Source organism: Rhinichthys klamathensis, unplaced genomic scaffold, assembly GCF_029890125.1.
Source record: "Rhinichthys klamathensis goyatoka isolate OS25496 unplaced genomic scaffold, OSU_Roscu_1.1 h1tg000057l_1, whole genome shotgun sequence".
NCBI lineage: Eukaryota > Metazoa > Chordata > Actinopteri > Cypriniformes > Leuciscidae > Rhinichthys > Rhinichthys klamathensis.
The window spans coordinates 505,765-529,666 of NW_026606602.1; the positions used below are offsets into that span (position 1 = coordinate 505,765).

Genomic DNA, 23,902 nt, shown 5'->3' on the forward strand with positions numbered 1-23,902 from the left:
AGAGTGATGAAGCCAATCAGTGTAAATAATCAGTGTTTTCATTTTATGCAAAGCAACATAAAGGGCCTCGCTGTGAGTCACGAGTGTCGCGTCAGTCATGGAAATGGCTGATGCCTTGCATACCATTTTATGATTTTATTCAAAAAAAGATACAGAATATAAACTTGTAAAGTTAAAGTATGCTGTCAGAACTGTACACTGACTGCATATGGACAGGTTATGGAGTGCGTCACAGCAGATTTCGGCTACGAGTTCCTCCGCTGAGAACATGCATCTCCCCGTCTCTGACGAAATAACCATATAATGGTTATTTATGGTTATTAGAGTTTCTACATAAACTCATCTGCATATCATTTCCATATTCCCATCCAATGGGAATGCCTGCATGCTTAACGATTTAAGACATTCGGTAAATATGAGATCTGACTGTAAATGCCAGAGCTCGGGTTTTTTTCTAAAACCACTTTATTTATGTTGTTGTCGGATTATAGTGTCGATTTCACTGAATATGATAAAAAAAATGTTGCCGACTGCAGCTTTAAGCTTCTCCCGGAGCAAAGCCCTTGGAAACTTACGTGGAGTATCTGGGAATCGACCTGTACAGTGTCTGTAAAATAATAACAATAAAAAAATATTTAGACTGAGGATGTAAGAGATACTCAGGAATCAGGATTATTAAAATACATTTTACATATGTTTTAATACATTTTGATAACACTTGTTAACCTCTTACCTAAAATAAGTTCCACTTTAACTTGCTCCAAGATTGGCTTGGGTTGTGATCGCATTGCCAGGTTTACCTGATAGGCATGTGCGCTATATACTTATATGTTTGATACTTTGGCATTAAGAATTTTTTTTTTTTAAAGTACATATAAAGATAGGCCATGTGCGTCTCCTCCCAGAAACAGCCACTGCAGGTCTGTTCTCCCTCCTCTCCCACACGCCTGGGATCTCTCTTTTGTGATGTTTCATTTTCTGTGGACTTCAACCTGTGCAATAAAAGGCAACAAGCTTGCAATAAATATTCATATTCATTTTAAAATATGAGAGAGTAGGCTAAATAATGAATTTTTTTTTAATGAACTATGCCTATGATATCGACTAAAGAAGGTTCTTACACGCTGATGCGACTGATTATTAGCTGGATGAGGAGATATAGCTGGTGGACGGGTTGGTGCAACAGATCTGGCTATTATGTTGTATTTTGGCAACAACCCCTCGAGTCTGTTAATAATAATATCTAAATATGGACAAACAACAGAAGAAAGTTCACATGGCATATGTAATCAACACCAAAAGGAAGTGTTTTTACATTTTCATAAGAGTGCACCTGCCCTCAAGATGATACACATCATATTGCTTTTTCCTCAATCAAATGGTTGACGGTAGCCATTTACTTCCACAGTAGGAAACAAATACCATGGAAGTCAATGTGCACCATCAACTGTCTGGTTACCAACATTCTTCAAAATATCTTCTTTTGTGTTCAACAGAAGAAAGAAACTCATACAGGTTTGGTACAACTCGAGGGTGAGTAAATGATCATCATTTGTGGGTGAACTGTCCCTTTAAGATGTGCAACCCTTAAATCTGAGGGGAAAACTATTTGTCGTGGTATCAGAAACCATAGTGATTTCGCGAGGTGTATGTAAACGTATGACGTCACCTATAAGTCTACTTTGAAAACGAACAAGAACTGAGCAAAACTATTTTATATTTCACTAGAAAACGACATGTAGTGTGTGTTGTCGCAGTGTATTCTGCGCGCAGTGCTCGGTGCGCGTGCGCGAGGGGCGTGGCCGAGCCGCTGACGTCAGAAAGGTCGTGGGTGAGAGGTTGATCGGGACACATCTTGTTGTCTTTGTAAGAGTGGAGCTCGATCACGCAGCCGTGTCTTCCCTCTTCCCCGAATCCTCTCAAAACTCCCCCCGAACCTCCCGAACCTTCCCCTCTCACCCTCCGGACCCTCGGACCCTCTCCCCATCCCGGAGCGCGCGCGTCAGGTGAGGCTTTACCGCGCTCCGTGCGCGCCACGGGCCTGCAGGCCGCGCGCTAGCCTTAGCGCTCGTGCTAGCCAGCCTGCGCACTTCTCACGCGGCGTCGGGTGATATCCCCACACTGAGCACAGCAGTGTGTAGTGTACATCTGCTAATAAACGCTCTAGATGCAAATGAAACGGGTGTGTGTCGTGTTCGTGGTCGTGTGGCGGTGTTGCGCGCTGGTACGCAGCTAGTAAACACACTCGAGCTAAAGCTAACGCAGCTTCGGCACTGATTCATTACCACACGCGATACATGGCGTGTTTATATCGACAATCCGAGCATTTACCACATTATTTACACGAATACTCGGAATATCTTCATGTCTACAGCTATAGCCATATGGCTCAGATGAGTTTTTTACGTAAACACGAATTCATGTTTCTCGGAATAAGCTGCATATGAAAATAAACCTGCAAAATAGCGCCATTTAATGGTGTGTTTATTCTAGAGTGTGTTTTTACTCTGATTCATTGAACTCTAGCATGTACTGTGGTGTTCTGTGAAGCTCAGTGTAGATGATCTGCAGTGTGAATACGCTTCCAGACACTGAGCTGGTGAGATGAAGTGAGTGTTTTATGAGTGTGTGTGTGTTTTACGACAGGTTTCTCATCCTTGACCAAAGACCCCGAGCTCGCCTCACTGATCATCATGGACTCTGGTGTGATTGAAGGAGGACTCAACGTCACGCTCACCATCAGACTGCTCATGCACGGCAAAGAAGTGGGCAGCATCATCGGGAAGGTGTGTACACACACACACACACACACACACACACACCCCTTAGCCCTGAGTACACACACACACACACCATAGCCCTGAATACACACATGCTCACCATCAGACTGCTCATGTATGGCAAAGAAGTGGGCAGCATCATCGGGAAGGTGTGTCTGTGAGAACAGCCCGGAGTACACACACACACACACACCTGAGTACACACACACACACCGGAGTACACACACACACCTGAGTACACACACACACACACACCACAGCCCTGAGTACACACACACTCTCAGCACACGTGTGTATCTGCGGAGAGCGCTCGTGTCCTCAGGCGTCGAGGTGTTAGTCGTGTCTGATGGCTTATATTAGGGATTGGGAAATAGATTCACATATGAATCGCGATTCTGTCTTTCGCCGATTCACAAATTTCAAAAATCGTTTTTCTAAATGTTTAATAATGTGATGTAATGATTTTAAATGAAAATATCGAGTCGTGGGCTTTCTACAGATTCCCCTAGTGTGTGTGTGTGTAAGGAGCTTCAGCTGTCAGTGTGTGTGAGGCTTCGCAGGAATGATAATCATGCGGTCGACACCAGATTAGCGCAGTAGAGATCACTTTCGTAACTTGTATGAATAATTTTCTAATCACTTTTAATTGAATACATCAAGTCAGAGCAATCAGAATCACCACTGAGAAACTTGACTATTGTCATTGCAGTCGTAACACACACTTAAAGTGGCCTAAGAGTGCACAACACGACGGAAACACTCGCTAAAGCTGACGACTTTACACCATCAATGGTCAAACGAATCCACATTTTGGATAATTTACTGTAGTACCAGTTTTTTAAAGCATTCATAAAGCAGTCTGGTACAGTGAAAGCGGTCTAAAATAAGTGATGCTGTTAGACCGCTAGCTTTAGTGTAAAGCCCAAGCTTCAGCATTTACGCGGCTGTGAGAAACAGCGCTGGGAAAGTAACTCAACAGTAATGTGTGCAAAGGTCCATGAAAGACATTGGTGTAAAACTGCTTCATTAGTCCTCTGGCACTAGTGTAACCCTGCATGTTAACGGTTAGACACACGGTTCAGGAACGACTCTCACACACGCCTCTTAAGGGGTCAGAAAGATATATTGGTTCAGTAAAAACTGTTGAACACGAGGGTTAGTCCATTAGCACCAGTGTACAGCTGCATGTGTAGAAACTTCAAGGGTTAAATCCCTCGTCTCATTCACATCTAACAAACCCCGAAGCACCGCATTTATTGAAGAGGAGCTCCATTTGTGTCAGGTAATGAATAAATGTGTGTTGTGCACTACTGGGCCACCGTACATATGATGCTAGTTTAACAGAGTAGGTTGACGTGCTTTAAAGACCCACTCCGATGAAAATAATGTTTTTCTAGGTGTTAACATGTTCTTGTGGCATTTTTCTGATGTTAGAGGACATATCTTGAGAAAAATAAGCTCAAAGTTGTATTTCTGAGTATTTCTACATTCAAATGGCTGTGAATCAGTAGCAGACGCTAAAATGCCGGCTAAAATCGACTGGAGTTGTGACGTAGTAACTCCACTGGGCGTCTCCACACGCGACGTCTTGGAGTGAAATAATGATCGGTGATCGGTGATAACTTTGATTAACTTCGGATAATAATAATTAACGTGTATATAATACTGTTGCCCCACCGGTATTGGGGGTGTAAGCTAGCGGGAGAGACAGAGCTCTCAGCAACGGGCAGGGGGAGGGGCGTCTCCGTGCCAACGGCTCCGCCCACAACGCAGAGGCGAATTGCTAATGAGCTACTGCCGCTCTGCTGAAGCAAAGTCCCAGAAAACGGCACAGGTTTTGTGATTTTGGCTAAAAATGGCATAATCATAATTTAAAGACCACTGGGAATGTTTAAAAATAGCTCAAAATATGATCGGAGTGGGACTTTAATGTTAAAAAGAACACTATTCTTTCACACACATGCGTTATTGTATCTCCTCTATTCCCCGCCTGTCTGAAACACTCTGACTCTACGAAGCCCCTCCTTCCGAAAGCTCAGAGCGCTCTGATTCGCCAGCGGACCCAATAATAAATTAAATATTAAACTATTAAACAATAGTGTGGTTATTTTATTGGCTTTTTAAAAAAAAATTCAGAATACATACAAGCGCACACACCCTACATCTCAGGCTGTGAGGGAATACGTGTGCTGTTGTTTCTGTGATTACAGGTCATTCACACACACCACAGGAAGCCACACACTCATGTTTACTATCATGAACAATATTTTGATGCTTAAACAATATAATTCCAAGTTTAGAATACTAATACTGGTCTAACCTGTTTCTCATTGATGTGTGTGTGTTGCAGAAAGGTGAATCGGTGAAGAAGATGCGAGAGGAGGTGAGATCTGCTGTTTAATGTTATGCCTACATTAAAGTCTCCGATGTAATTTACCCGTGTCGAGTAACCGTTCCACGTGCGTGAATCCACGAGCCGCATTATTACACCGCTCACTAAGGCTACGCGATATATACAAACCATTTACAGTCATAATGCTGCTATTGTCAAATCACAAAGGCTGCGATTCAGGTACATAAATATATGCACTGTTTTAAAGCACAAACCTTTAATTTACATGCGTGGAGATAAGTCCCTCAGCTCTTCCCAGTAAACGCTGCTCACACACACTCTGCTGTGAGTTTAGCTTACTTATGTTTATCTGGGAGCAAGATGTGTAACGTAACTCGTTTGTAAATCAATCTACACCAACACAGGAGAATACATAAATATATTTCTAAATATTAAACAATACAGCGGCTGATGCATTTCTGTCGTACAGAAGTGACCAAATATTAAAGATTACGTGGACATTTGAATACATGTTGTTTGGTCGATATTACACAAGGATTTGCTCATGCCGTAGTGCAGCAACAGCTAACACCTCTGCAGCCATTCGTTATAATGCGTAACGACCATCATTTATGTTTATATAATTTATTTGTTCAATAAAACCCATGTGTCACCCTGGACCACAAACCCAGTCACATGTCGCACGGGTGTGTCTGTGGCAATAGCCAACAATACTCTGTACAGGTCAAAATTATCCGTTTTTCTTTTATTCCAAAAATCATTAGGATATTAAGTAAAGATCTTGTTCCATGAAGATATTTTTTAAATTTCCTACTGTAAATATATAAAACATTTATTTTTGTGAGTGGATGCAGCACAATCGCCAACATATATGGAAAGGCGATTTTATCAATGTTTAGATTTTTTTTGCACCCTCAGATCCAGATTTTCAAACAGTTGCATCTCTGCCAAATATTGTCATATCCTATCTAACCATACATCACTGGGAAGCTTATATAGTCAGCTTTCAGATGTTTAAATCTCAATTTCAGAAAATGGACCCATGTGACCGGGTTTGTGGTCCAGGGCCACATGATTATGTGGCGTCCTCTACTGGACACACGTGAATCTGCATTTCCTTCAGCCTGAGGATTGTTTCACTTTTGGTGTAAAGGGGTCTTGCAAAAGTAACGCATTACTTTTCTAAAAAAGTAACTAATTAACACAATTACTTTTTAAGGGCCTGACACAATATCGTAATACATTACTTTTCAAATGGGTTTTAACAGGGTTCGTTGAAGTGCTTGAACCCATATGATTACTTACTTTAACTATTAACTTGAACCAATTATTATTGCTTATCATATTTTTGTATTTTAAGTCATTTTAAAGGCTGTTGTTCACTTGGATCTATTTTTATTACCACTTTTTTTAATCTGATTTCTCAATCTCTAAAATAGCCACTAGTGTTAGCCCTAGATATTGATGTGTGTGTGTGTGTGTGTGTGTGCAGAGCGGTGCGCGGATCAACATATCTGAGGGGAACTGTCCCGAACGCATTATCACGCTCGCTGGCCCCACCACCGCCATCTTCAAGGCCTTCTCCATGATCATCGAGAAGCTGGAGGAGGTACGGCTCGCTCACACTGAGGCACTGTGTGTGTGTCTGTGCGCCGCTAATGTGTGTGTGTGTGTGTGTTCTAGGACATCAGCAGCTCCATGTCCAACAGCACGGCCACCTCCAAGCCCCCGGTGACGCTGCGGATCGTGGTGCCGGCCAGCCAGTGCGGCTCGCTCATCGGCAAGGGCGGCTGCAAGATCAAGGAGATCAGGGAGGTGAGACACACACCCCATAATATAACCATACCCACAAGATCAAGGAGATCAGGGAGGCGAGACACACACCCCATAATATCACCATACCCACAAGATCAAGGAGATCAGGGAGGCGAGACACACACCCCATAATATCACCATACCCACAAGATCTAGGAGATCAGGGAGGCGAGACACACACCCCATAATATCACCATACCCACGAGATCTAGGAGATCAGGGAGGCGAGACACACACCCCATAATATCACCACACCCACAAGATCAGGGAGGCGAGACACACTCCCCCTAATATCACCATACCCACAAGATCAAGGAGATCAGGGAGGCGAGACACACACCCCATAATATCACCACACCCACAAGATCAGGGAGGCGAGACCCACACCCCATAATGTCACCACACCCACAAGATCAGGGAGATCAGGGAGGCGAGACACACACCCCATAATATCACCACACCCACAAGATCAGGGAGGCAAGACACACCCCCCATAATATCACCACACCCACAAGATCAGGGAGGCGAGACACACACCCCATAATATCACCACACCCACAAGATCAGGGAGGCGAGACACACTCCCCCTAATATCACCACACCCACAAGATCAGGGAGGCGAGACACACTCCCCCTAATATCACCATACCCACAAGATCAAGGAGATCAGGGAGGCGAGACACACACCCCATAATATCACCACACCCACAAGATCAGGGAGGCGAGACCCACACCCCATAATATCACCACACCCACAAGATCAGGGAGATCAGGGAGGCGAGACACACACCCCATAATATCACCACACCCACAAGATCAGGGAGGCAAGACACACCCCCCATAATATCACCACACCCACAAGATCAGGGAGGCGAGACACACACCCCATAATATCACCACACCCACAAGATCAGGGAGGCGAGACACACACCCCATAATATCACCACACCCACAAGATCAGGGAGGTGAGACCCACACCCCATAATATCACAACACCCACAAGATCAGGGAGGCGAGACCCACACCCCATAATATCACCACACCCACAAGATCAAGGAGGCGAGACACACACCCCATAATATCACCACACCCACAAGATCAGGGAGGCGAGACACACACCCCATAATATCACCACACCCACAAGATCAAGGAGATCAGGGAGGCAAGACACACCCCATAATATCACCACACCCACAAGATCAGGAAGGCGAGACACACACCCCATAATATCACCACACCCACAAGATCAGGGAGGCGAGACACGCTCCGCCTAATATCACCACACCCACAAGATCAGGGAGGCGAGACACGCTCCCCCTAATATCACCACACCCACAAGATCAAGGAGGCGAGACACACACCCCATAATATCACCACACCCACAAGATCAGGGAGGCGAGACACACACCCCATAATATCACCACACCCACAAGATCAAGGAGATCAGGGAGGCGAGACACACCCCATAATATCACCACACCCACAAGATCAGGAAGGCGAGACACGCTCCCCCTAATATCACCACACCCACAAGATCAGGGAGGCGAGACACGCTCCCCCTAATATCACCACACCAGGGAGTTCAGGGAGGCGAGACATGCTCCCCCTAATATCACCATACCCACAAGATCAAGGAGATCAGGGAGGCGAGACACACCCCATAATATCATCACACCCACAAGATCAGGGAGGCGAGACCCACACCCCATAATATCACCACACCCACAAGATCAGGGAGGTGAGACCCACACCCCATAATATCACAACACCAGGGAGATCAGGGAGGCGAGACACACCCCATAATATCACCACACCCACAAGATCAGGGAGGCGAGACCCATACCCCATAATATCACCACACCCACAAGATCAGGGAGGTGAGACCCACACCCCATAATATCACAACACCAGGGAGATCAGGGAGGCGAGAGACGCTCCCCCTAATATCACCATACCCACAAGATCAAGGAGATCAGGGAGGCGAGACACACACCCTATAATATCACCACACCCACAAGATCAGGGAGGCGAGACCCACACCCCATAATATCACCATACCCACAGGATCAAGGAGATCAGGGAGGCGAGACACACACCCCATAATATCACCACACCCAAAAGATCAGGGAGGCGAGACCCACACCCCATAATATCACCACACCCACAAGATCAAGGAGATCAGGGAGGCGAGACACACCCCATAATATCACCATACCCAAAAGATCAGGGAGGCGAGACCCACACCCCATAATATCACCACACCCACAAGATCAAGGAGATCAGGGAGGCGAGACACACACCCTATAATATCACCACACCCACAAGATCAGGGAGGCGAGACCCACACCCCATAATATCACCATACCCACAGGATCAAGGAGATCAGGGAGGCGAGACACACACCCCATAATATCACCACACCCAAAAGATCAGGGAGGCGAGACCCACACCCCATAATATCACCACACCCACAAGATCAAGGAGATCAGGGAGGCGAGACACACACCCCATAATATCACCACACCCAAAAGATCAGGGAGGCGAGACCCACACCCCATAATATCACCACACCCACAAGATCAAGGAGATCAGGGAGGCGAGACACACACCCCATAATATCACCACACCCACAAGATCAAGGAGATCAGGGAGGCGAGACACACACCCCATAATATCACCACACCCAAAAGATCAGGGAGGCGAGACCCACACCCCATAATATCACCACACCCAAAAGATCAGGGAGGCGAGACACACCCCATAATATCACCACACCCAAAAGATCAGGGAGGCGAGACCCACACCCCATAATATCACCACACCCACAAGATCTAGGAGATCAGGGAGGCGAGACACACACCCCATAATATCACCACACCCAAAAGATCAGGGAGGCGAGACACACACCCCATAATATCACCACACCCAAAAGATCAGGGAGGCGAGACCCACACCCCATAATATCACCACACCCACAAGATCTAGGAGATCAGGGAGGCGAGACACACACACCATAATATCACCACACCCAAAAGATCAGGGAGGCGAGACCCACACCCCATAATATCACCACACCCACAAGATCAAGGAGATCAGGGAGGCGAGACACACACCCCATAATATCACCACACCCACAAGATCAGGGAGGCGAGACCCACACCCCATAATATCACCACACCCACAAGATCAAGGAGATCAGGGAGGCGAGACACACACCCCATAATATCACCACACCCAAAAGATCAGGGAGGCGAGACCCACACCCCATAATATCACCATACCCACAGGATCAAGGAGATCAGGGAGGCGAGACACACACCCCATAATATCACCACACCCAAAAGATCAGGGAGGCGAGACCCACACCCCATAATATCACCACACCCACAAGATCAAGGAGATCAGGGAGGCGAGACACACACCCCATAATATCACCACACCCACAAGATCAGGGAGGTGAGACCCACACCCCATAATATCACAACACCAGGGAGATCAGGGAGGCGAGACACGCTCCCCCTAATATCACCATACCCACAAGATCAAGGAGATCAGGGAGGCGTGACACACACCCTATAATATCACCACACCCACAAGATCAGGGAGGCGAGACCCACACCCCATAATATCACCATACCCACAGGATCAAGGAGATCAGGGAGGCGAGACACACACCCCATAATATCACCACACCCAAAAGATCAGGGAGGCGAGACCCACACCCCATAATATCACCACACCCACAAGATCAAGGAGATCAGGGAGGCGAGACACACACCCCATAATATCACCACACCCACAAGATCTAGGAGATCAGGGAGGCGAGACACACACCCCATAATATCACCATACCCACAAGATCAAGGAGATCAGGGAGGCGAGACACACACCCCATAATATCACCATACCCACAAGATCTAGGAGATCAGGGAGGTGAGACACACACCCCATAATATCACCATACCCACAAGATCTAGGAGATCAGGGAGGCGAGACACACCCCATAATATCACCACACCCACAAGATCAGGGAGGCGAGACACACACCCCATAATATCACCACACCCACAAGGTCAGGGAGGTGAGACCCACACCCCATATTATCACAACACCAGGGAGATCAGGGAGGCGAGACACGCTCCCCCTAATATCACCATACCCACAAGATCAAGGAGATCAGGGAGGCGTGACACACACCCTATAATATCACCACACCCACAAGATCAGGGAGGCGAGACACACACCCCATAATATCACCACACCCACAAGATCAGGGAGGCGTGACACACACCCTATAATATCACCACACCCACAAGATCAGGGAGGCGAGACCCACACCCCATAATATCACCATACCCACAGGATCAAGGAGATCGGGGAGGCGAGACACACACCCCATAATATCACCACACCCAAAAGATCAGGGAGGCGAGACCCACACCCCATAATATCACCACACCCACAAGATCAAGGAGATCAGGGAGGCGAGACACACACCCCATAATATCACCATACCCACAAGATCTAGGAGATCAGGGAGGCGAGACACACACCCCATAATATCACCATACCCACAAGATCTAGGAGATCAGGGAGGCGAGACACACCCCATAATATCACCACACCCACAAGATCAGGGAGGCGAGACACACTCCCCCTAATATCACCATACCCACAAGATCAAGGAGATCAGGGAGGCGAGACACACACCCCATAATATCACCACACCCACAAGATCAGGGAGGTGAGACCCACACCCTATAATATCACCACACCCACAAGATCAGGGAGATCAGGGAGGCGAGACACACACCCCATAATATCACCACACCCACAAGATCTAGGAGATCAGGGAGTCGAGACACACACCCCATAATATCACCATACCCACAAGATCTAGGAGATCAGGGAGTCGAGACACACACCCCATAATATCACCACACCCACAAGATCAGGGAGGCGAGACCCACACCCCATAATATCACCATACCCACAAGATCAAGGAGATCAGGGAGGCGAGACACACACCCCATAATATCGGATATTAGAATCGGTTGAATCTAAGTGACTCTCCCATTAACAGTGTCTCGCTGCCACTACTGGCGGTTTTAATTTAAAGCATCTTTTTTAATTTTTTAAAAATAATTTCTAATATCAATATTCAACGTGTGTGTGTTCAGTCGACAGGAGCTCAGGTACAGGTGGCTGGAGACATGCTGCCTAACTCCACCGAGAGAGCCATCACCATCGCCGGCACCCCGCTGTCCATCATCGAGTGTGTCAAGCAGATCTGTGTGGTCATGCTGGAGGTGAATCTGTGCACACACACTCCTCGCACACACTCTCGCAATGTTCAATCAACACGTCACAACTGGGTCTTCCAGTGACGTGTCCAGGGTTTGAAGTTAACACCCGCCAAATGTGGGTAAAATCAACGCTGGCGAGTAACTGTCAAATCACGAGCCAATCTGGCGTGTTATTATGTTTCCTCACTTTGCTGGGAAAGTTCGTAAAACCAAATCTGTGCAGATTTAGCAGAAATGCTGATCATCATGATGTATTAAATACAGCGTATTGCTCAGAATCTGCTCATATCTGGCTCACTTGAACACACACGTCACTACACAACTAATAACAGCGCTTGTTCATTTGCACTGAAGCAACAGTGAAGATTATAAATCATTAAAAAAATAATTGGTGATCAGAAAATGTGTTTGTTTATGTATATATATAAATATATAAGCTGTGATGTAGTTAATCTGGTTCATTTCTTTTTTGGCTAGTAGAAGTTCTGAATAGCCGGTAATTTAAAAATTGATTAGCCAAATTGGCGGGTGGATAAAAAGTGAACTCGAACCCTGGACGTGTCAGTCTGCTGCCGAACGCATCATGTGGTGTTTAAGCCCCGCCCACATCCCAGAATCTTATCAACAACCGATGCACAGAAACTATGTTTTTGATCGTTCTTTATTGTATTTTCCATGTCTGTTCCTCTCCTCGTCCCAGTCGCCTCCCAAAGGCGTGACCATCCCGTACCGACCCAAACCCTCAGGATCGCCTGTCATCTTTGCAGGAGGACAGGTGAGCGTCTTCATGTCACAGGAGCATCTCTGTTTGTGTGTGTGTGTGTGTGTGTTTGATCTGAACCCTGTGTTTTGCAGGCATACGCGGTGCAGGGACAACATGCCATTCCTCAGCCTGATGTAAGAGGCGCTCTTTGCTTTCCCACAATCCTCTGCTCAGAGTTGGGCCTGTTGTGATGCTGTTCTCTGTGTTCACAGCTCACCAAACTCCACCAGTTGGCCATGCAGCAGAGCCCGTTCCCTCTGGCCCCCAGCAGCCAGGGCTTCACAGGTGCACACACACACACACACACACACACACACACACACACACACACACACACACACACACACACACACCTCCACCTCCTCTGTCCCCCAGCAGCCAGGGCTTCACAGGTGCGTGCACACACACACACACACACACACACACACACACACACACACACACACACACACACACACACACACACACACACACACACACACACACACACACACACACACACACACACACCTCCACCTCCTCTGTCCCCCAGCAGCCAGGGCTTCACAGGTGCACACACACACACACACACACACACACACACACCTCCACCTCCTCTGTCCCCCAGCAGCCAGGGCTTCACAGGTGCGTGCACACACACACACACACACACCTCCTCTGGCCCCCAGCAGCCAGGGCTTCACAGGTGCGTGCACACACACACACACACACACACACACACACACACACACACACACACACACACACACACACACACACACACACACACACACACACACACCTCCACCTCCTCTGTCCCCCAGCAGCCAGGGCTTCACAGGTGCACACACACACACACACACACACACACACACACACACACACCTCCACCTCCTCTGTCCCCCAGCAGCCAGGGCTTCACAGGTGCGTGCACACACACACACACACACACACACACACACACACACACACACACACACACACACACACACACACACACACACACACACACACCTCCACCTCCTCTGTCCCCCAGCAGCCAGGGCTTCACAGGTGCGTGCAAACACACACACACACACACACACACACACACCTCCTCTGGCCCCCAGCAGCCAGGGCTTCACAGGTGCGTGCACACACACACACACACACACACACACACACACACCTCCACCTCCTCTGTCCCCCAGCAGCCAGGGCTTCACAGGTGCGTGCACACACACACACACACACACACACAGACACACACACACACACACACCTCCACCTCCTCTGGCCCCCAGCAGCCAGGGCTTCACAGGTGCGTGCACACACACACACACACACACACACACACACACACACACACACACACACACACACACACACACACACACACACACACACACACACACCTCCACCTCCTCTGGCCCCCAGCAGCCAGGGCTTCACACACACACACACACACACACACACACCTCCACCTCCTCTGGCCCCCAGCAGCCAGGGCTTCACAGGTGCGTGCACACACACACACACACACACACACACACACACACACACACACACACACACACCTCCTCTGGCCCCCAGCAGCCAGGGCTTCACAGGTGCACACACACACACACACACACACACACACACACACCTCCTCTGGCCCCCAGCAGCCAGGGCTTCACAGGTGCACACACACACACACACACACACACACACCTCCACCTCCTCTGGCCCCCAGCAGCCAGGGCTTCACAGGTGCGTGCACACACACACACACACACACACACAGACACACACACACACACACACCTCCACCTCCTCTGGCCCCCAGCAGCCAGGGCTTCACAGGTGCGTGCACACACACACACACACACACACACACACACACACACACACACACACACACACACACACACACACACACACCTCCACCTCCTCTGGCCCCCAGCAGCCAGGGCTTCACACACACACACACACACACACACACACACACACACACACACACACACACACACACACACCTCCACCTCCTCTGGCCCCCAGCAGCCAGGGCTTCACACACACACACACACACACACACACACCTCCACCTCCTCTGGCCCCCAGCAGCCAGGGCTTCACAGGTGCGTGCACACACACACACACACACACACACACACACACACACACACACACACACACACACACACACACCTCCTCTGGCCCCCAGCAGCCAGGGCTTCACAGGTGCACACACACACACACACACACACACACACACACACCTCCTCTGGCCCCCAGCAGCCAGGGCTTCACAGGTGCACACACACACACACACACACACACACACACACACACACACCTCCTCTGGCCCCCAGCAGCCAGGGCTTCACAGGTGCACACACACACACACACACCTCCTCTGGCCCCCAGCAGCCAGGGCTTCACAGGTACACACACACACATACACACGCTGCGTGTGAGCCGGTCACTGAGTGTGTGTTTCTCTCCTGCAGCTGGTATGGACGCGTCTGCGCAGACAGGCTCTCACGAACTGACCATTCCAAACGATGTGAGTTCACTGACGCTTCATCTTCTAAGTGTGTGTGTGTTGACACACACATCTGAAAGATGGCGGAGGACACGTCTAGGGTTGGGTATCATTTTAAATTTAATTAATATTTTCAGGTTCAGAAACTAATCAAATGTAAAATAACACTGTACTTTATAAATATCATATACATTAATATAGTTACAAAAGATATTCAGTGAAGAGCGAGTGTGTGTTCTCAGTCTTCTGTTGTGTGATTATAGAGACGGCAGGAATATGAGCGCTGTCACTTTAACAACACTCTCTCGCTCGAATAGGTTAAAGTCATCTTGAAATACACACAAATTACTCGATAAGTGTCCGATTCCCAACCCTAGACACGACTCAAGTGGTGCAAGACATGAGTACGCATCATCAAGCACTGCTTTGTGAATGGTTAGTTTTAATGTGTTGGTTAATCGTGACAGTTGATTGGCTGCATCATCGGCCGCCAAGGTGCCAAGATCAACGAGATCCGCCAGATGTCCGGGGCACAGATCAAGATCGCCAACCCGGTGGAGGGCTCGACGGACCGTCAGGTGACCATCACCGGCTCGCCCGCCAGCATCAGCCTGGCCGAGTACCTGATCAACGCACGGTAACGCATCACCACACCGCCCGCTGTACCCTGCTCAGCATGGAGGCCGCGTCTACATTACCCTTCAAACTGCACACGTTGAAAATACGCCCAATGGAAACACGTCAATTTGCCAAAAACTCCCATATACCCCAAAACAGTGTTTATACGCGCATGAGGGGGTGTCAGGCCATTCGAAAAAGGAATATTTCGCAAAACTGCAATAGAAACAGTGTTCCCGCATTTACAGTCACCTGACGTACGTAACAGTGATCGGTCTTTAAAGATGGCGCGGTGTGTTTGGACAGAAGACGAGACAGAGTTCCTTATTAAACTCATAACAGACAAAAGCATTACAGAAATACTCTATTCTAGCCCTCAGGTGCTCTTCGGTCCTGACCGTAAAAATTTCGGTTTCGAAATGTTAAAAATCACAGCTTCATCGGAATGTTACGAAACTTCTATGGCATTGGGTATGTGAACACACAAAAAAATTGAGGTCATGATCCGAGCAGGCTAAGTGGTCGTAAAAAAGTCACACTTGTGCTCTTCGGTCAAAAATGACCGACCATAGGAAATGAATGGGAAATTGACAAAAACACAACATTTCAGAGTATTTTTGTCAGTACAATCTACAAATCGGCCACGATGCAGAAAAAGTGCTCAACAATGAAGGGGTGACACTCTAAAACACCAAGAGTGCAAAACAGACACACTCACCCACACTAATGAATTTTGACCGACCATAGGAAATGAATGGGAAATTGACAAACACAAATTCTCTACAAATCGCCCACAATACAGAGAAAAACATCGATGGTGAAAAACATAACATAATTAAGTAATACATATATATATATATATTATAATTATTAAAATAATGAATTTAATTTTTTAAAATAATAAATTAAATGTTTAATAATAACAATAATATAAATAAGCTGTGAAAAAGCATTACTTTTTATTTTTTTTATTGAATTGTAATGTTGCCTGTAACAATGCTTTCTCTGTATTCAGGTTTGACTGTAGTAATAATGCAAAAACGTGTACACTTCACATCAAATTTATTTTTATTTTTTATAAACCATGGCAAAAAGTATTATTTGAGAATTTAAAAAAAAATAAACAAATCCACATCTTAAAAGTAAGTAATTTTGTCCAAAAACAACTAGAGAATTCACAAGCCTCCATAGACAGCTATACAGGCATCTAGTGGTTACACCATGAAATTACATGTTTTATTTTATTTTCTCTCAACAGATGGCGCTAATCTGACTTCAAAAATTGGATTTAAAAGGTCTGGTCCCTGTATTAATCTGAAATACTGCAATAATTGAAAAAAATATTTTTAAAAAATAGGAATTTGTTTTTTTTGTGTTTTCAATGGCAAATATGGAGCATAAATATTGCATAAATATTATTAAGTAACATCAAATTCTCAAATACAAAATTAAAAAGAAAAAATATTATTGAACAAAAATAAATTGCATTGGTTTTACTGGGATGGAGAAAGTTTCATTTTTAGGTGTCCGGGAAGATAACGAGTGTGACTCCGAAATGAAGAGCACCTGAGGGCTAGACAACAAAGAAATGCCACAATTTATCAAGACCCTGAAGCAGAACTGAGGGAGAACTCCCAGAATCTCCTCATGAGCGCTCTCAGTATAAGGTCTTTCCCTGAGTCATAGGAGACTTATCCAGCATTTAAGTAAGGGTTAATGCCCTTCGAGGTGTCCATTGTCAGGTATTAATGGACGCCGGTGAGGCGTGCGCGTCAGATGGTTCACTCCGCCGAAGTCCATTAATACCCGACAATTAAACATTTTAAAAATAACACATTTTTAAAACATTAGTTTATATTTTAATTAGTTTTACAATCGAAATCTAAAGTTTTTACAAACAATAACTTGGTTTCCCTGGTTACGCCTGACGGTTTATTTAGCAACCGGAGATATTTATAGTGCGCTCAGCTCGGAGAACCCTTCAGTTTAGCTAAACTGTAAACGGATACGTTGACTGCCTGTTGCTATGGTTACTCACAGCTGATGTAGCCAGCGCAGTTATTTAATAATTTCGAACGGTAAACAGTCAGTTTCACCAGAACTCCTTTACTAGGTGTCCTCTATCACTTTTTAATGGACACCCTGCAGCCAATCAGAATCCAGTATTCACCCAGACCATGGTATAATTAATAATGTCTCTTGCGGCGGCTGAGATTTACATAAACCTGCTAATATCCGCCGCCATGATGTTTGGAATGACTGATCGTGTCAGAAAAACATTACGTTTTAGTCTCATATCATCGGTTAATGGAAACGCCGTCATTCCTCAATGGTTTTTATCGACATTTAGAAAATATGGCAAAAGTGTAGTGTGAATCTGTAATGTAAACGCGGCTGGTGAGGTCATCTGACACGTGATTGACTTCTGTTCTCTCGCTCTTGCAGACTCTCGTCCGAGGCGACAGGGATGGCTGCGAACTGATGCTCTCTCTCTCTCTCTCTCTCTCTCTCTCTCTCTCTCTCTCTCTCTCTCTCTCTCTCTCTCCTCTTATCTCTCGTTCTCTCTCTCGCTCTCTCTCTCTCTCTCTCGCTCTGACCCTTCTCTCCTCCTCCATCACATTTACGCTCTCTAAGTGCAAAAGGAAACCAAGTATTTTCGACCCATCCTTTCCTTTCACCCACCCCAGCTATGCTTCATGGATATATACACACACACAAGTGTTTTATTTATTTATTTCATGAAAATGTTTTTAAAAATCCCTTTGCGTACAGTTTTTAATGTCTCTTTTCTTTGCGTATTTTTGTCAGTTGAACATTACCATACGGAAGCGACAGTGGAGAAAGTGGGAAAAATCTGAAAAAACGCATTAATATGTTTTTGTTATCTCAGATTTTTCTTATAAAAACAGAAAAAATAAAAAAGAGAGCAACTACAAAATGATAGATTGACCGTTTTTCCCTGTATCGGACATTTATTTATTTTAATTTAACTCTAGGAAGTTACAGATTTTAAAATCCTAGACGTGAGTGTCAGAGGATGCGCTCGGTGTTCTGCATCAGGTTTCAGGTGACTTCGCTTTTTTTTTTTTTTTTTTTTTTTTGGACATTGAATATTTGTCATTCCTCAATATTTGTGTTTTTTTTCTTCTTTATCCTGAAGTTGGAGGTTTTGTTCGAGGGAGGGTTGGGAGATGCTGCAGTTTCTGCACACATGACATTTACTGCTATAATAATGAGTTGAAAATATTTCTTTTAGAGAGAATATTTTTTTTAACCCTGTGGTTTGGAGCCCAGACTGGAGGATTCCCAATTGACCTTTATATGATGATGCGACTGAGTTACTGATCAATTACATGACTAGAAGGAACTTTCTAGATTTAACACTAGTTTCCTCTCTACTCTGCTCGAGTAATAGTTATGTTTTCTATTTTATTTTATTTTTTTCTATTTTGTTTTTTTTCTCGCAGGAGGAAGGAAAACCTAAAACCTTTTTGTGCACGTTTTCTGAATATTGTAGATTTTGGAGTGCAGCTGGAATGAAGAATTAAACATGCAAAATTAAAACATGAAATGCTGAAACTATGGCGTGGCGTCCTGTGGTTTTTATCTCCTGTATTGTGATGTACATCTGAGTGTAATGAATTATTGACAAAGTAGAACATGTTAGGTGGTCAGTGTTCCTGAACTCCTGAAACGCCTCCATTGTATCTCGAGTTTCTTCCGGGAACGAACACGTCACAATATTCCTCATTATAATAATTAATGCGCAGAATAAAGGGGCGGGGCCTGGTTGAGTTAGTTAGTAGTGTGTTAACCTGGCGGTTATGGAAAGGGGCGGGGCATTTCCCAAACACACTCGACCAATCACAACTTTTTATCGTTTTGGCCGTTCGTTTACACGACATTGGCGTTTTGGGTGCCTGAGAACGCAAACTTGAAAACGGGTTATTAGTCATTTTTTGCGGATCTGTGTGAATGGGGATCAATTTGCATGTTCTGACTGAAAATCACATCGGCGAAGACCTACAGCCAATGAGAGAGCAAGATACAGGCCAGCGGGAAGTGGGGAGGAGTTATCGGCCAGAATATCAGTGTTTTAATAGATATATTTACAATTATATTAAACAGAACAAGTCCCTCCACTGAAACGGCTCTTGTAAAAGTGTTTAATGATCTGTTTAGCCATGACTCCAGAGACTCCTGGACTTGAGTGCTGCATTCGACACGGTAGACCATAATGTTCTCGCGGTTAAAACACACATCAGAGGTTCAGCCTTACATTGGTTTCTCTATACATGCTTCCTCTTTGTACTATTTTTAGAAAATATGACTATCATGCAGACGACACACAAATATATCTTCCTCATAAATATAAAAATAGTCTAGAACAGATGGCTCATGGCTGCTTGCCTTGTGGATTAAAGCTCTGAATTTTCTATTCTATGTCTGAATGAGAGTAAACCTTAGGATAATCCATATGTCAAGAACTTGGGTATGGTATTGGATAGTCCATAAAGCTTGATAGACAGGTCAACCAAGTTGTGAAGGCAAGCTTTTACCAGCTACGAACCCTGGTAAAAATGAAGCCTTTACTTTCATTCTCAAATTTTGAAAAAGTAACACATGGTTTTATCACCACAAGACTGGATTATTGTAATTCGCTTAATCTTTTCTTTTCAGTCATATTTCGATGTTTACAAGACAGCAAACATTAAAAACTCGCGCCGAAACTGCTGCTCGCTAGTCAAGTCATCTTCATTTATATAGCGCTTTTAACAATGTAGATTGTTCCAAAGCTGCTTTACAGTGATAATATGAATTTAAAGTAACACAGATTGTTTTGGCTTTATGGCAGCTCTAGAATAAAGTTATTTTCCAGCTAAAGTTAGTTTTAATTGATTCACTTCCATCGCAACGATCATTAGTTATTAACGTAGGGGCCGCTAACACGACACCGCTCTAACGGAAAACTCTTAAGTTCTCTCTACGCAAACTTTAAAAGCGCGAGCCTGTGAGAACGCTGATAGCGTGCACATGCGCATTAAGAGCTCATTCTATAGGGATGCACGCTTGAATATATGTGTGCCGGCATGTAGTCCTTCCCTAAAAAACCAACCCTCAACAAACTACTTGTCTGGCCCTAAAAATTTGTAATACAGAATTTTATCGCCTCGGCGTAGCCACGCGAACCGGAACTATCCCGACAACGATTATCTGTACAGAGGAGAAGGGAAGGCGAATCTTGACTAGAGTGGCCGCGATCAGCTCCGGTAGCCGCGTCACAGCCGTAACGCGCCGCAGACGTGTGTAGTGTAAATAAGGGGTTAGAGGTCTGGCAAACTTGGGTCTCTTAGTGGCTTCTAGATCCAGGCTTAAGTCTAGAGGAGATCCAGCATTTTCCATCGCTGCTCCGAGACTTTGGAACAATCTGCCTACTGAAATAATAACGGTGCCCACTCTGTCCGCTTTTAAAACTAGGTTAAAAACCTGTCTTACAAAATATGAATGTTAATGCAGTTATTCTGTTTGTCCTGGTTGATTTTATTCTGTTATTGTTTTTTCTTTTTACTCTGTACAGCACATTGGTCAACAGAAGTTGTGTATAATTGTGCTTTATAAGTAAATTGCTGGATTGATTGAACATGAGGGAGAGTAATTACTGACAGAAGTTTCATTTTTGGGTGAACTATCCCTTTAAGTCTAATAACCTGCTTTTCAGGCAGACAGTGGTTCTGTTCCTATATCATCATGAAAAAGAAGTCCTCAGATGGCTGAGATTTGTACCAAGGATAATCTCAGGGCCTGAAGTTAACTTTTTTGGCCACCAGCCACTGTGGCAGGTGGATATCAAAATTCACCTGCCACAGAGACTTTTTACCAGCCTTTTTTTTTTTTTTTTTTTTTTTGCCTCATAGCCTATAGGTGAAAAACGGGAATTTCACAATATTGTTCTTTAACTTGTACACATTTAACTGCTGTCAAGTTATTAACGAAATCAATATAAGTAATAATAACTTAGAATATACATTTTTAAAAAATCTTTTTATTCATTGATTTTGACACACACACGCACAACAGATCTATAGACCTACCGCAGCTCGTATGCAAACAAATCACCCGCGGCTGTGTTGATGGCTGATTTAGTCACGTAGACAGCTAGGTCCTGACAGCTTTTAGTTACAGCGTTCAGGAACCGTTAAGCAGAACTAAATTAATATTATTACTGGTAAAGTTACCGGGTACCGGACATTTTCTCACCGGTTCCCAACTCCCAACATCTACTACAGTTGCACACGCACACATCTGTGCAACTGTCATTGTTCTGGAGCCTACGTCAGCGTTAGATTATCTCATCCCATCTCACCAACAGTTTACTACTCGCACATCCAAACGTAGTCAGAAAAGGGCCTCATCTTCTTTCTGATCGCATGAACGTTATGAAACAACAGTCGCTGTCATAAATCAGCCGCTCACGAACCTTGCCGTTGTCGCCAATTGACCACTTTGTATTAAAATGTCTTCTTTTACTTTTCTTTGACTCATCCTCATCTTTTTGTTGGTTGTTTGTTTCAGCTGGCCTTTTTACCCCAGTAATGTGCCGCCACATTATAGCTAAGGTCCAACGCAATGAAAATGAAAACGTAAAAAAAAAAACCTAATGAATCACTCAATTCTCATTGGCTACCTGCCAATGTGGCAGGTAGATTGACAGTGTTACCCGCCAATAGCAAAATTCACCCGCATTTGGCAGGTGGTCGGGTGTTAATTTCAGGCCCTGATAATCTGTATCGTAGAGACAGTTACGTACTGCAACCAACGTGCATAAGGACGCAGAGGAGGAATGCCGTCGTAGAGCGGGACACTGGAAGACTTGCGCATTAGGAAACAGGATCTCGGGCTGCTGAGGTGAACGGGAGTCGTCCTCTGTGTCCTACTCACATTAGATGATCTGAACCGCGACCCCCAGAGTGCGTTTGACCTGTGTGATGGCTCAGGCCCGCTGGAAGAGCTGGATTCAGGCACGGCTCAGCATGTGTTGTGTTTAATGCTGAGGACTGAGAAGCGCCCGGTGAGGTCAGTGTGAGTGACGGACGCCCATGCTAGTGTAACAGGCCAGCTAGCAAGAACTGGAAAGCTCAAGGGCCGGAAGTCATTCATTTTCAATGTGAGCCGATGTGGGTATCGAGGAGAGATGAAGTCAGGTCAACTTTATGGTAATGAGCTATGACACGGTTTGGCGGCAACCAATGGGAATGTAGAAGTCTTCGCTTGAGAGGATTCCAGAGAACGCAGTCCTGTAAACATTGGTTCCGGCCAAACATTGGTTCCCATTTCCAAGCAGATAATTGCTGTGGCGGGTTTTTATCAGCTGCGCTCAAGGAATCTGTCCTTATGTTGTTGAAGTTTGATTATTTAAGAAATTCATAAATAATAATAAAGCAAGATGCCCTGTTAATATATGTGTGATATATGGTTTATTTAACCCACATCCTTCCCCTGTGTCCTGTAAAAAATCCTTCCCTTGCGGGTCAAAATGAAAAAAAATTGCGAGGCCCTAAAATTATACATGGTCTTTTTTCTACATACATCATTTTATTTTTGTCTGGAAAACTTATTTTATTTCATTTTGATATTTCGTTTTTTTTAATGCAATTTTCATGGGAGATTTTTTGCTATGTTTTATTAATTTACCTTTAATTTACTATATTTAATCAATAAATACTAATTTAAGCACATTCCTGACTTTCTTTAAACTTAAATTCAAAGTAACTCAATTTCATG

The 23,902-nt window shown here is 45.2% G+C and overlaps 1 protein-coding gene across 2 annotated transcripts; it reads left to right on the forward strand.

Moving 5' to 3' along the window:
* The first annotated feature begins 1,813 nt into the window (after window positions 1-1,813).
* On the forward strand, window positions 1,814-18,660 carry pcbp2 (poly(rC) binding protein 2). 2 transcript variants are annotated; one of them, XM_056248738.1, is made up of 12 exons: window positions 1,814-2,006; window positions 2,647-2,786; window positions 5,131-5,163; window positions 6,626-6,742; window positions 6,817-6,948; window positions 12,129-12,257; window positions 12,955-13,029; window positions 13,110-13,151; window positions 13,230-13,302; window positions 15,468-15,523; window positions 15,970-16,139; window positions 18,566-18,660. In XM_056248738.1, exons 2-12 carry the CDS (start codon window positions 2,694-2,696, stop codon window positions 18,600-18,602), a joined length of 957 nt encoding a protein of 318 aa, XP_056104713.1. In that variant the 5' UTR covers window positions 1,814-2,006; window positions 2,647-2,693; the 3' UTR covers window positions 18,603-18,660. The 2 variants fall into 2 exon arrangements, with proteins under 2 accessions (XP_056104713.1, XP_056104714.1); XM_056248739.1 differs by lacking the exons at window positions 1,814-2,006; window positions 2,647-2,786 and adding an exon at window positions 2,877-2,929.
* The last annotated feature ends 5,242 nt before the right edge of the window (window positions 18,661-23,902 follow it).

What these genes read in the sequence shown, in the direction of transcription:
- pcbp2 (XM_056248738.1), top strand. Translation starts at nt 2,694, where the DNA reads ATGGACTCTGGTGTGATTGAAGGAGGACTCAACGTCACGCTCACCATC. An exon ending in TCATCGAGAAGCTGGAGGAG is followed by an intron (nt 6,743 to 6,816) that starts GTACGGCTCGCT and finishes TGTGTGTTCTAG; the next exon opens with GACATCAGCAGCTCCATGTC. An exon ending in CAGCAGCCAGGGCTTCACAG is followed by an intron (nt 13,303 to 15,467) that starts GTGCACACACAC and finishes TCTCTCCTGCAG; the next exon opens with CTGGTATGGACGCGTCTGCG.